Below are 14183 nucleotides of genomic sequence, written 5' to 3'. Positions count from 1 at the left end.
GCACAATGGTCTACAAAAAAACATTTGTCTCCGATTTGCATTTCCACAACTATCTAAGCATTCCTAATCCCTAATTTTCCAAGCACAATCCCACAGAAGAAAAATGGGTTTGTATACAAAAGAACTTAGATGCAAAACCTGCACCTGACATGTTTTATAGAAAATTATATTTTAATCAGGCTCTTGTGTTGAGTTTTAATAACTTCACTTTAAAGGGACGTTCCACTATTTTTGAAAATATGCACATTTTCCAGCTCCCCTAGAGTTAAACATTTGATTCTTACCATTTTGGAATCCATTCAGCTGATCTTCGGGTCTGGCGCTACCACTTGTAGCATAGCTTAGCACAATCCATTGAATCTGATTAGACCATTAGCATTGCGCTAAAAAATTTCAATATTTCAATAAAAGAGTTTCAATATTTTTTCTATTAAAACTTGACTCTTCTGTAGTTACATTGTGTACTAAGACCGACGGAAAATTAAAAGTTGTGATTTTCTAGGCCGATATGTATTCTGGTGTAATAATCAATGACTTTGCTGCCGTAACATGGCTGCAGCAGGCGTGGTGAAAAGCTAAGCTAAGCTTTGCTAAAAGTGCTAGCACCAGACCCAGTGATTGGCTGAATGGATTCTAAAACGTTAAGAATCAAATGTTTAACTCTAGGGGAGCTGGAAAATGAGCATATTTTCAAAAAAGTGGAATGTCCCTTTAACTAACCTTTATACACTTTTACAGCTGTGTAATTTTGTGTCTGTATTGTGTTCACAAGCAGTGGACATCATGGGACAAACTGTAAATTTGCTTGGTATGACACGTTTCTAGTCATCTTTAAGTAACCAACAGTGTTCTGACAAAGAGAGATCTAATAAAACCTTAGTGCAAGAACTTGATGTAAATCTTGGATCTGTAAGATCTAACATGATGGTAGACATTTTCTGCACATTCGTCAACAAATCATTTGTTTCCAATTTGCGTTTCCAGAACTCTTTTAAGCATTCCTAACCCTTATTTTTCCAAGCACAACCATGAAAAATTCCGACAGAAAAAAATGTGATTGTATATTAAATAGTTCACCCAAAAATTAAAATTCTGTCATCATTTACTCACTCGCATGTTGTTACAAATCTGTATAAATTTCGTTGTTCTGATTAACACAAAGATATTTTGAGAAATGTTTGTAACAAAACCATTCGTGGACCTTATTCACTTCCATAGTATTCTTTTTACTACTATAGAAGTAGGGATGGGACGGTATGAAATTTTATAACATGATTAAAGTGACCAAAGTTATCACGGTTATCAATATTATCATGGTTTTGTTAAAATGAGATGGAAATGTTCAAAAAGAACTGATACACACACTGAAAGCATTTTAACAAGTTTTATTTTTGAAAATCACAATTTAATATTTCAAGTCCCTGAAATTATTTCTGTGGTTAAAAAATAAATCTGTCTAATAAGTTTACCGTGAATGAATACATTATCCCTTAAATGCCTTCTTGTGCATAAAACTATGTTGCATGTGCGCACCTGCGTCAAACTGCTTCTGACTGGACAGGATTTACCGCGAGTTTTCAAAATCACGGTATGCAAACACGGTTGTAATGATAATTCAATTTTAAACGATAACATTAACCGTCAGGACATCCTATCGTGGTTAATCGTAAAACCAGTAATCACCCCATCCCTATAGACAGTTTCATTGGAAGCACGCGATACACGTCTGGATCCGAACCTTACTTCCGGTTTCGTTTTTTTAATGCTCTGCCTAGTTGCTAAACTGATCTCTTGAACAAATGCCTCGTCGAAAATAACAAATGTTTTGGTTTCCTAGGTAATCTATGTGTTGTTTTTTTGCTTGTTATATAAATAAACTACATTTAAAGAACTTTATTTATTCTTAGCGAAGTTTACCGGAAGCTACGTGCAGCCGCTTGTTTATGTTGTTACTGCTGAAACGGTCTATATAGAAGTCAATGGCGTCCACGAACGCTTTGGTTACAAACATTCCTCAAAATACATTTGTGTTCATGAGAACAAAGAAATGTATACAGGTTTGTAACAAGAAGAGGGTGAGTAAATGACAGAATTCCCATTTTTGGCTGAACTATCCCTTTAAGAGCTTAGGTGCAAACCTGACCTGGCAAGTGCACCTTAAATTTTTTTCTTGAAAATTTGAATTTTTTTTATCAAACCCATGTTTAGTTACAATAACTTTACCTTAAAGCCAATGAAACTCACAGGGGACGCAGTTGTTTTGCACATCATCATTCATTTCAACGTGACTTCGCAGATTTTGCTAACAAAGTGGTATTTCTAAATGGCCCAAGGCCAGGATTAAACTGACAGCTGTCAGCATTAGGTCAATATCATCACATTTTTGATGGAGGTGGCATTTAAAGGCTTTTGCATGTGAGCTCTTCATAGATCTCCCTGTAGTCTGCTGCCCTTGTATGTCATTCTAGGTTGAATGAGAATAAGCTTGTTAAAGCAAAAACATGCAGGATTTCCAAATGGAAAATTTAATTTATCTTGTATTCACCATTAACAGTACATCTACATCAATTTCTCTAAAAACAGATCTTTATTAATCTGGAATAAGGCATTTCAAATATACTCAATACACTTAAAGATTAATTTCCAAAGTTTTTATACAAAGAACAGTCAAAAAAGGTAAACAGACAAGTTTTAAAAATATTAAAACATGTACAAGAGCATTCACATGATACAGACAGCTTGCAAGGTCACAAACGTTCCAACCCAGAAACACAAAGGGGTAAACAACAGATCCGAAGGAAGATTTATAGTGTAGAACCCACAAAACTGTACACGTTTTGCCGCTGGAACATTTAAAAGCCCCCAAAGTCAAGCGAGGAGGTGATTGTGACCTCACACAGTTTTGCGATCAGTCATGTCAGCGAGCTGAGGTAGCGGCCACAGGTGTAGGCGTGTTTTTGCAGGCCATGAGCTTTTCCACCATGTTGCGAGCGTAACGTATACGACTGGCCAGCTCTTTACAGCAGCCGAACTCTTCGATCAGGCTCATTTTATAGGTGCAGAACTCTCGTTTCTCATTGATGTACGTCACCGCTCCCATCAGAGGACACAAAATGAGCTTAGTGTGGTCCTGCAAAGTACAGAGTAAAGAAAAGTTAAGCCTAAACAAAAGTATGATTTCTGACAGTAGTCAAAAAAAGAGAAACTTAAAGGCTCTCCAAGCGAATATTGTGCGACGTCACTTCGTGTTGATGTTTGAACTGTTTTCAAACAAACGGCGCGTAGCTAACGCCTCCCCCTCTCTCTCCTGTCCGTGCTTTCATGAACGCGCCCAACCCCCACCCCCAAATCCTTCTTGTCGTTTATTGGCTGGAACACTTTGTTATGTTATGTTTTGTTGTGCTAGGTTTGGCCACTATGTTGATATTGCCGTTTGTCGAGCCTGAGCTGTCTACAGAGATCGCGTTTTTTACAGTTTGATCAGCGGACAGGCAGCAAGCAGATAGTGAGGAGATGTTTGATGTATGTAACAAAAAAAGTTTAATGGTCTAAAACGCGTCAATTCGCTTAGAGCGCCTTTAAGTGATTAAAGATTTAAAAAAAATGTGCAAAAGTCTGAATTCACGATTTCTGAACGCTTTGAAAAACTGAGTCGGGCAGACTACCAACACATACTTGTAGCCAATTCGCAACAAAATGCGTGTCTACTAAACAACATCGTTGCCTGTGTTGCGTATATGTGGGACGGGTCTATCAAAAGAAGGTCCAGATTCTATTTGTGTAGGTTCGAGTTTTTTAAGGTGATTTCAAATTTCAATATTGGCTTTCAGAGATCATGCACCCTGGATTTATTGTACAAATTTATATTTTTTTGGGTGGTTATACAACAAACCTAAATGGCATACCTGGTTTAAAGTTGCATTTAAAAAAATGTGTGAAGTTCACATTTCACAATACATACAGGCCTGGTTTCACAAACAGGTCTTATCTAAATTTAAGGCCTAGTCCACGCCATTTAAGCTTCTTTTATAAACATTTTAAGATCTGTCAGTGCAAGTTATTTTCAGTTGAGACAACACAAACATGTATTTTAGATTAGTTTCCAACCAAACTAATCTATAATACCTCTATATGCAATAACACATTTATAACACTATTGTTTCCTCACCTGGAAGAAGTTGATCTGCACGGTGCCATTGCTGAGGTGAAGCACGATGGCGCTCTTTGTGCGAAACCAGTGACGAAGGTAAGGTAGTCGGGTGAGCTCATCGCCATCACGGGGTGTGATGTTCGCCCCCGCCTTTAGCAAGTGCTCGCTCATGTAATTTCTGAAATACTTGAGGAGGGTTATCTAAAAAGATTGATAATGACAAGAGATGAGCAAAGAAGAAACCAAGAAAGCAAAAGCTACTGTAGACCCGCAGTTGTAATCTTGAGTGTATTATATCAATTAGAGAACAAAGCTCCCAATTGCAGATCCGAACGAAAAACTCACTTTTTTGGATAGCGCCGTGGGGTAGGAGCGCACGCTGAGGTAGGATTCTGCAGTGTTACGGTCAATGTACTGCAGGCTGTCGCCATCTGCGTACATGATCAAACGTGTGGAATCGTTGAACAGAACTCCAACGCTGTTATCGCACAACTGATAACCTGCGAAAGGAAAAATATTGATGGCTTCATCTGGACATTCAAAATATTAAATCCATAAAAGCATCCTTTCAAAACAGCAAAAAAAAAAAACACAAAAAAACACAAACTGATTTAAAGCAACATTTTCAAACTAAACAAATTCAGTGTATGCAAATGTCTTACCAAGGCCATATTTGTCGGAGTAGTCAACCCATTTGCTAATCCAGAAGATGGGAATACAAGCAGGATCCTCAGCTTCCTCTGTATTGGGGAGAAAAGCAGCATTTAATAGGTTTACTTGCAACCGTCAATATTGCCTTTGTGCCAAAAATCAAAGCACTATACTTTAAAATGTCAGCATTTCTATACCTTGTCTAACAAAGTCTCTTTCAGACGGCCTTGCTGTGTTAAGGACTGTCAGCTGTTGCAACATATCGGTCAGATGGCAATCCGGCTGTTCAGGTCCATCCCTGCATAAAGCACAAATGAGATCTAAACACCAAATCGCCAGTGATTCATCGGTAACAGTATAACCAACAGACACCGTGTTCCCCAAACCTCATGTATAACTCATTTTTAAATGCTCACATATATCACTTTAATATTAAAAACAATGACTTTGACTGAAAGAGCAAAAAAAAGTCATCGGCTCTCCATTAATAAAGCAAGCATCACACGAACCTTTGCTGGATGTCTTGTTGTGGCTGCTCCATCTTCCCCATTTTCTCGATTGGACTGTCAGTTCCTGTAAAACACACACACACAAAAAAAAACACACTTCAAGTTTTTGCAACATCTTCAGGGCGGATTAAGCAGAAACACACATTAAAACAGTCAACCAATATTACGCTGGCCTTATAAATTCATATAAGGTGTTCCCAAAAGATACCCAATCTTTAGAATCCGGTTTGCCCCTTGTTTACCTTTGTTAAGTGATGATAGAGGTTTGCGAAGGAGAGCAGGGTCCAGGCTGGAGGGGGCGATGGAGAATCTGGGAGGTACAGTGAGACAGGATGTGGGCAGACGAATGGGAGCATAACCGGAAGTGAAAAACTCATCGGCCAAAAGCTCGGAAACAGAAGGTCTGAGCGTGGGGTCAGCATGGAGCATCCGACGAATCAGAGCAGCTGCGACTGGATTAATGTGCTAAATAAATGGAAAAAAAGACAATTAGTACATTTTGAGAGCAAAGACTTCACAGACAAGACAGCCTTGTACAAAACCTGACACATGTTGGCTTTGAAAGTGTTGTGGATGGTTGGCATTGCATTGTTATAGCCTAAAGGCCTATTTCAAAGCAGCCCAACATTTATGATACATCTCCTTAAAAGCAAATGTTTAGAAATAACAGCTGACCATCCAAGCATGCTACAAAATTTCATGTTTATAGCACAATAGTGCAAAACTAGTGACGTTTAAATGCATAATACTCAAGACTTAAAAAACTACAAGTCCCCTAAAAGCAACAATAGTGCATTAAAGGGATAGTTCACACAAAAAAATTTAAATTGTGTCATTATTTACTCACCCTCATGTGGTTACAAACCTGTATAAATTTCTTTGTTTTAAAGAACACAGCAGAAGACATATAGAGGAATCATGAGCCCCATTCACTTCCACAGGGTTCTTTATTCCTACTATGGAAGTCAATGGGGCTCATGATCAATTTGGTATCAAACATTCCTCAAAATGTCTTCCTTTGCGTTCATCAGAACAAATACATGAGTAAACGACAGAATTTTCATGTTTGGGTGAACTATCCCTTTAAGAAAATCCATTAACAATGCAATTTCACCTTGTATGTTACTTACTCTAGGAACAGTGTATTCATTTTTCTTAATCCTGATGTAGGTCTCCTTCAGACAGGACGTCTCAAATGGAGGCTTTCCAACCAAAAGTGTGTATCTGATAAAAAGACAAGCATCCAATTATCATCAGTAACCAATTATTAAATCATGGGTTCAAATCATCCAACAACTGACTTACAGAATGCATCCCAGCGACCACACATCCACCTCAAAGCTGTGGCCCTTCTTGCAAAGCACCTCCGGTGCAATGTAGTTCGGAGTGCCACACAAGGTCTTTTTCCGCTCTCCATCAAACTCGATTTTTGTAGCCAAACCAAAGTCACCTAGAGGAAAATACGGAAAAGAGAGTTACTAACCACCATCTTGTAAAAAATTTAATTTTTTAAACTACTGATATCCAGAAATGTTCATAATTTGCTTACCAATCTTCACATCCATGTCATCATTGATAAAGAGATTCCCCAGCTTAAGATCACGATGGATGACTCGGTTGTTGTGCAAGTACTGACAGCCCTGGATAGTCTGGCGCATGAAGTATCTGGCCTCAGGCTCCGTTACGGCCTTTCTTCGCTTGTGCAACTCGAGGAGAGACTTTAAAAAAGAAAGAGAGTACCATAAGGCATTAACATAAAAAGCAAGTTAGGACCCATTTTTGCAAGGATCTAATATGCATGAACTGAAATTTCTCTCTTAGAACTGTAGTGCATCCAAAGGGTTAATGTGATGTTCTCAGGCAATTTCATAAGATGACTGATAAAAATGGAGATTGTGAAGCACCTTTAAATTGTGTTACATTAAGTTTAAGTAAAATGTACACTAAGCCCAGTTCATGAATACATTTTTTTTTAAACCCATCAACTTTAGTAAAAAGAGAGACTTAATTATATTTTCTGAAGAATAACACTTTAAATTCACAGTGTACATTTTTCCCATTTGTTTTAGAAAACAGTAACAAACAGTAACCAACATTAGAGTCAAAGCAAAGGTTAAAAAAAAGTTTAAAAAATGCTGCTTGCTACTCTCCGGGAAACAAGGTCGACTGACGTCACTTCCTCCCATTTAAAATCCACTTGCGGCGTCGAGTGGTGAAATACATAACCGGTTAATATTACAAACATTTTATAAACGAGTGAACAAAGCAGTGAAAATCCATGGTGTGCATTTAAATCTTGTAACTAAAGCAATGAAATAATCATCAAACAACGCCATTAGCAATAGCCAATAAAAGAGACACCGACCGTTGACGGTCTGTTTCCAAAGCTGTCTCTGCATTTTTCCTCTTACCCGTCTTCGACAGATCTCCAACACCACATAAACGAAATCGTCGTCCTCGAAAAAGCCGTGAAATCCCACGACGTGTGGGTTATCGAGACTTTTGTGAATGGCGATTTCTGTGCTCATCTTCTCTTTCTGGTGCGGCTTCAGTAGCATCGACTTCGGGACCACTTTCCCTGCGAAAACCTCCTTTGTGTTCATGTCCGTAATTTCGTAGCATTTTGCAAATCCTCCCTTTCCCAGAAAGCGACCCCGCATGTATCGTTTCATGGTTCTGGGATCCACTAAAATATCGGGGATCTCTTTAAGAGGAGCAGATTTGGGATCGACATGAGTCGATGGCTTCGCCGCCTTTGCGATTCCAGCGCTCATCTTTGCTAAATTTACAGACAATTTAACGTTAAGTACAAAGTCACTCTAAAGTTTTACAATAAACGAGGAGAAGTTTAAACGACCACTGTTGCCCTATCCTGAAAGTCCACGCAACTCACCAACCATCCGCATCTAAATACGCCGAGAATCTATGAAACTACATTCAAATAATAACACTTAACACATAAAAAACACAATATACTTAGTATCTTATCTAAAAGCTTCAAATTCGCTCTCCTGAACAACGCATCGGTCGTATTTTGCTGATAAGACGGAATTTAAACGGGCGTAAATGAAGTACGCTTGCTCGCTCCTACGCTGTGAGTGGTATGAATTGTTGCTACGTTTTGAATTGTGCTCGGTTCGTTACAGCCGCTTCTGATTGGCTGCCGGGATTTAAATTCTGACCAAACACAGCAAAGCATCAGGGGACTTCGAAAAACTTTATGTGTACATTGAGTTAAAAACAATTGACAATGTTTTTATATTTTTATTTTTACACGATTTATTATACATTGTAGTATTTTTGTAAATGCACTACATTATATAAATACAACAATGTAACATGTATTATTATTATTAAAAAATAGTATTAATAATATATTGATTGCATGAACGCTGTTTAGATATGAATCGTATTACTTTAGGTTTTATATTATAAGCCTTTTTTATACGGAAGAATAAGCTTTTTTTATCTAAGCGTTTTTGTTGTTATACAATCAGTACTTTTAAATGATCAATGAGACAGGTTACTGACACTTAAGAAAGCTTTAACATTGACTGTTATTGCAGAGCTGTTTATTTTTACTCAGTGAGAAGATAATCTTTTAAAAACAACTGAATCCAGTGACTATTTACCATAGTAGGTTCATTATATTATTAAATGTTTTCAATATTTCCTTAATTATTGGTCCATGCATAATAAGGCCATGCATAATAGTGGGGCATATTGTCACAATACAGGGTAAACTGAATTGCCAGAATCACAATTTAAAACTTGTGACAATGGCTGGTGTTTATGTTTACAATAATTCTGAATAAGTTACATAATGTACATTGAACTACAGTACACCTTTTTTGTATTGTGGGTTTGTTTTACAAATGACTTATCTATGAGCTTCATTATTTTTTCAAAATTCATGCGCCCTCATAATCTTTAAAGGGGACATATCATGAAAATCTGACTTTTCCATGTTTAAGTGCTAGAATTGGGTCCCCAGTTTTTCTATCAACCTGGAAAATGTGATAAAGGTCAACCTAGTAACTTAGTTTTTTTGGTAAACCATTTTCTGCAAGAATGTGAAAAAAAATATTGAAAAAAAAAGAAATTTGGCTCCCCTTGTGATGTCAGAAGGGGATCCTATTACAATAATACTGCCATTTAGTGCAGAGATTAACTCATTTGCATTTTAAAGGACACACCCAAAGCCGCACATTCTTGCTCACACCTACAAAGTGGCAATTTTAACATGCTATAATAAATTATCTATATGGTATTTTGAGCGAAAAGTTCACATCTGGCTATGGGGACACCAAAGAGTTATTTGACATCTTAAAAAGGTCTTGTGAAATGGCCCCTTTAATCAAAAAGCAAATCTCCTTCCCTCCTCGAAACAATCTCTCTTTACTTCGGGTCACGAGGAATGGCGGGAGGGCGGGGTCTGTCAAAAGATTGCAGCGATTAGCAACCTGACCCACCTTCTTACGATCCAATCAATTCTCCATGGACGAATTCAAGTCCCGCCCTATACTTTTATTCTCATTTCAGAAGTCGTTTCACTTGGATATACGTCACGATGGGAAAAATAAAACAATTGCTACTTCAGTTTTATTGTGACTTTAAATATTCTGTATATAGTCATCCCTAACTTTAATCACATGTTTTTCTACATTGCATGACAGTAACCATCACATAATTTAATCAAAGTCATCATATGGAATTGCATAAGAACATCGCATTAACCCTTTGGATGCACTAATTCATTCATTGATGTTCCATTTACTTTTATACATTGTCGTATTCAATTAATAGGCCACGTGTGCTTTTATTAGATACATGCACACTCACATTTAATCATTCATGTGTGCTTAGTCTGTTTAGTATCTTGGAAAGTAAATACAAATTTTTGTGTCATACTCAAGTTTGTTTTCTTATGCCACGTGTTTCTATGAGTGTGTGGGAGTGTGCGAGTGTTTTTAGTGGTGGCATGGAAAAATAGTATGTACCATGTTGCCTATCTTTAAACACGTTTTCATGTTTGTACAAGTGTGTATAAGTTAAAATGGAGAAAGTGAGATAAACAGAAAAGCTGCCCTTGTTTCCAAAACCAAAACAATGTTACAAGGACAGTGGGCAGTAACAAACAAAATGCATATAAAACATTTAAAATCTTACATTTCTATCAATAATATTTATTTTTAGCATTTTATTATCGAAATTTTCAGATTAAATGAACACTAAAATATTAGAAATGTACAAATGCATTTGCTAAGCTACTCAAAAAGCAGTCTTTGTGTAGTAGCTGTGCATGTGTTTTCATGTATGTACTTGGGGCTTTGTGAATTATTTGAAGTGCTTCCTAGTAAGGTTGTTTACCGATTTTGATAATAGTCTTGTGGTCACGATTTTCGTCTTTCTAGTCCATTCATAAATGCACGTACCCACCATTTTCTGAATAAAACCCCACACTTGTCCTAATAATAGGTTGTCATGGCAGTTAGATAATTTTAGCATACATCAAAAGTGCCTGCCTGGTCTCAGTGAAAAAGGAAGTACTTATTTTATGCATAAAACATGTAAAAGCCTTCTTGAAAGCTGAATACATTATGCATAAAACTGTGTCAAAATAAAGCATCAACCCACACAAGTTTAGTGGACTGTTGATGTTAACACAAACATTATTAAATATAATATTACTGTGTAGACCGAGAGAGGATTTAGACAAGAACTCAATGCATAAATGACAAAGACTTACTGTTAGGTCTAAGTACACTGTAAAAATGTCTGTAGAAATTACAGTATTACTGGGTATTACTGGCAACTAGCTGCCAGTAACTTACTGTAGATTTTACATTTATGTTATTTACTGGCAACAGTTTGTTTAAAGTTAAATGGGTAACACTTTATTATAATGTTCATTAGTTAACATTAGTTAACTACATTAGTTAACATGAACTAATGATGAACTGCACTTGTGCAGCATTTATTAATCTTTATTAATGTTAATTTCAACAATTACTAATACTTTATTAAAATTTGGTTAACGTTAGTTAATAATGCACCGTGAACTAACATGAACAAACAATGAACAGCTTTATTTCTATTAACTAACATTAACAAAGATGAATAAATACTGTAACAAATGTATTGCTCATGGTTTGTAGTTAATACATTAACTAATGTTAAATCATGAACATTATAATAAAGTGTTACCGTTAAATGAACATGAAACATATCAGTCTTTACCTTCTAAGTTACTGGCAACCAGCTGCATAATTACAGCAAATTTTTTACAGTGTATTTACATTTTGCTTTTACATTTCTGGGTGTTTCAAACAAGTGTGACACAATAATCTGTTTTCACAAACATTTATTTTTGAAAATAACATATTATTTATGAAACATGGAATGTTAGTTTCTAAAGTAATTGTACGTTCTCAGAAAAAAAGTACAAAAGTGGGTCAGTACCCTTTCAAAAAATACACCTTTGTACCTAAAGGGTACATTTAAGTACCTGCATTGTTCATATCTCAAGATACAAAATAGTACATTAAGACCTTTTTGAAGGGTACAGTCCCAGTTATTTATTTCTGACAGTAGTCTAAATTAGGACTTAGTTATTAAGATATTAAGGAGAAATGCAAAGCTTTCAGAAGAAAGCACTTTGGATAAAAACAGCTGGATAGCCTATTGGACACCCCATCACGTGCACTGTATTGTTTATATTTCTTTGTTTATTCTGCCTATTGTATGTTGTACAGGTGTATTTATCTTCTTATTTATATGTCCACACATTGTAGGTTTATAATATATGGTTATACTGTATACTTGATGAATTGTATAAAACCTGTCAAACCACAAAGTCATATTTATGTGCAGTTTTTTAAAGTAACTTTAATCCTTATTAAATGTTTTGTATGTTAACTGTACCTGCACCTTATGGAGCAAGCACATTATCACAGTAGAACACTGGTTGTTAAACATTATTTGCATTTATTCAGTCTCAAAAAAGTTAACATTTCAGCAGTATAATGCAGATGATTTATCAAATACTTTGTCTTGCTCTAATTAGAGCAACAAGAACAGTCAAAATGTCATTCACACAGTAGGCCTGCTTTACATTTATGCATTTGACACACTTTCACCCACTTGCAGTATATTCAAGCTATTATTTTATAAGTATGTGTGTTCCTGATCGAACCAATGACCTTTGCGCTGCAAAGGTGAGTTAACATAGACTTTTTGTCAATGTCCGTCATGCATCAGTATGATGCGTAACTAACGTCAAGTGACTTAACATGTCCATAAAAAAAGACTTAACATGTCCATTAAGACAGGATACAGCTACTGTTTTTCTTCATGAGGGGCTTTTTGCGCGCCCCTGCAGCTTCTATCCCCATGGTCTGTGTCCGTCTGCGCAGTGCAGGACTGACGCGGCTCGGCAGCTGCACTTGTTGCAGCAAGTCCCGAAATACCGCCGTGACATTCTCTCCAGCGCGCGCGGATGTTTTTACGAAGCCCGCGTTCCAGTCCTCTTCCACCGTGCGCATAACTTCGGCAGTAGCCTGTCGACTCCGGCAGTCCCCGTCCGCCTTGTTCTCGATGACCGTAATACCCGTGAACTTCTCCCCTTTCATCTCAAGAATTTCCTCGCGGAGTCGCTGCACCTCCTCCAGGGACTCGGGTTCGTCGGCGGCGTAAACCAGCGCAAACGCGTCCCCGGTGCGGATGCACAGGGCGCGCATGGCTGGAAAGGCGTAACTGCCGCTTGTATCCAAGATCTCTATGCGCACCCTCGCGCCGTCCGTGTCGTACTCGAGCGCGTGCAGCTCCTCCACCGTGCGAGTGTATTTGGTGTCGAAGCGATCGTGCAAGAAACGGGTGATCAGCGCAGTTTTCCCGACCCCGGCAGCGCCCAAAAACACAAAGCGCACGGTCCGATTCTCACGCACTGACAGAGACATCCTCAGTATCTCTGAGAAAACTCCTTTATTATTCCTTTAAGATGCACGTCTTTAAGTTTTGTGTCATTCAAAAAGCATGCTTTATAATTTGTATACAAGCTTTTCGAATGAGTCAAATTAAACCAAATACTCTCTTTATTAGAGCTTTATCGACATCAGGTTGGATACTATACTGACAAGGGACAGGTCGCGTGCCTATTATATTAGCTGAGTGCTTACGTATTACTCAGCTTGTAGCCAATACAAAATCGTGGGAAGCGTGGGCAAGACAACTGCTATTTTCAGAACGGAAAAGTGTATTTCATGTGTAATGCATACTACGCATATGCATAATATATTAACAATTACTAAAAACATAAAGGCTGTACTTTAAATAGCACACAGGTACCAATTTTGCTATGTCTTGGGTGTAAAGTGTGCACAGTATGCAGGTTTTCTGCCAAAATGTGCAGCATCTTTTATATACCAACGAGGCAATGCATTAAAGTTGACCTTACATTAACTATATGAAGAATTAATTATTTGGAACACCAACAGAACATCTTTTTCACTACTTGTTTTATGATATTTTGACATTTATATTTTTTAATGGATGACTAATATAATGTTATTATTATGTGTTTTGTACATCACTTTGGTCAGTGTATAAGCTACATTTAAATACAGGTATGCTTTATAAGTTAAACTTACTTATGAAACTTAAAATTGTAAGCGTTGACATGTTAAATTGCTGTGACTTGAGAAAGCCTGAATTTTCAGGGTGAGAATTGACAAACAATATGTTTTCTTCACATTGGCCTGGTTAAACAGGCCTGTATAACACCAGGGTTAATAATTGAACTGTGTGAACAAGCCTTTTATTTGAGCTCTAATATTTATGTATAATCTGACCTTTCAAAGACATTCTATGATTTT

General features: G+C 37.1%; 2 protein-coding genes across 3 annotated transcripts; both read right to left on the bottom strand.

Moving 5' to 3' along the window:
• Nucleotides 1–2568: 2568 nt before the first annotated feature.
• Nucleotides 2569–8441, bottom strand: plk1 (polo-like kinase 1 (Drosophila)). 2 transcript variants are annotated; one of them, XM_055206032.2, is made up of 11 exons: nt 7722–8441; nt 6860–7028; nt 6616–6760; nt 6441–6534; nt 5553–5775; nt 5311–5374; nt 4999–5099; nt 4813–4890; nt 4496–4650; nt 4169–4351; nt 2569–3130 (listed from the first exon to the last, which is right to left on the bottom strand). In XM_055206032.2, exons 1-11 carry the CDS (start codon nt 8082–8084, stop codon nt 2918–2920), a joined length of 1788 nt encoding a protein of 595 aa, XP_055062007.1. In that variant the 5' UTR covers nt 8085–8441; the 3' UTR covers nt 2569–2917. The 2 variants fall into 2 exon arrangements, with proteins under 2 accessions (XP_055062007.1, XP_055062008.1); XM_055206033.2 differs by having other exon boundaries at nt 2569–3137; nt 4176–4351.
• A 3223-nt stretch (nt 8442–11664) lies between these two features.
• On the bottom strand, nt 11665–13411 carry rasd3 (RASD family member 3). The gene has a single exon (XM_055206031.2). It carries the CDS (start codon nt 13266–13268, stop codon nt 12633–12635), a length of 636 nt encoding a protein of 211 aa, XP_055062006.1. The 5' UTR covers nt 13269–13411; the 3' UTR covers nt 11665–12632.
• Nucleotides 13412–14183: the final 772 nt, after the last annotated feature.

The sequence above is a fragment of the Misgurnus anguillicaudatus genome, chromosome 3, assembly GCF_027580225.2.
Source record: "Misgurnus anguillicaudatus chromosome 3, ASM2758022v2, whole genome shotgun sequence".
NCBI lineage: Eukaryota > Metazoa > Chordata > Actinopteri > Cypriniformes > Cobitidae > Misgurnus > Misgurnus anguillicaudatus.
The sequence above is the reverse complement of the archived record's forward strand: the minus strand, read 5'-3'. Positions and strand labels throughout refer to the sequence as shown.

What these genes read in the sequence shown, in the direction of transcription:
- plk1 (XM_055206032.2), bottom strand. Translation starts at nt 8,084, where the DNA reads ATGAGCGCTGGAATCGCAAAGGCGGCGAAGCCATCGACTCATGTCGAT. An exon ending in TGGTCGCTGGGATGCATTCT is followed by an intron (nt 6,535 to 6,615) that starts GTAAGTCAGTTG and finishes TCTTTTTATCAG; the next exon opens with ATACACACTTTTGGTTGGAA. An exon ending in TCTATCATCACTTAACAAAG is followed by an intron (nt 5,375 to 5,552) that starts GTAAACAAGGGG and finishes TGTGTTTTACAG; the next exon opens with GAACTGACAGTCCAATCGAG.
- rasd3 (XM_055206031.2), bottom strand. Translation starts at nt 13,268, where the DNA reads ATGTCTCTGTCAGTGCGTGAGAATCGGACCGTGCGCTTTGTGTTTTTG.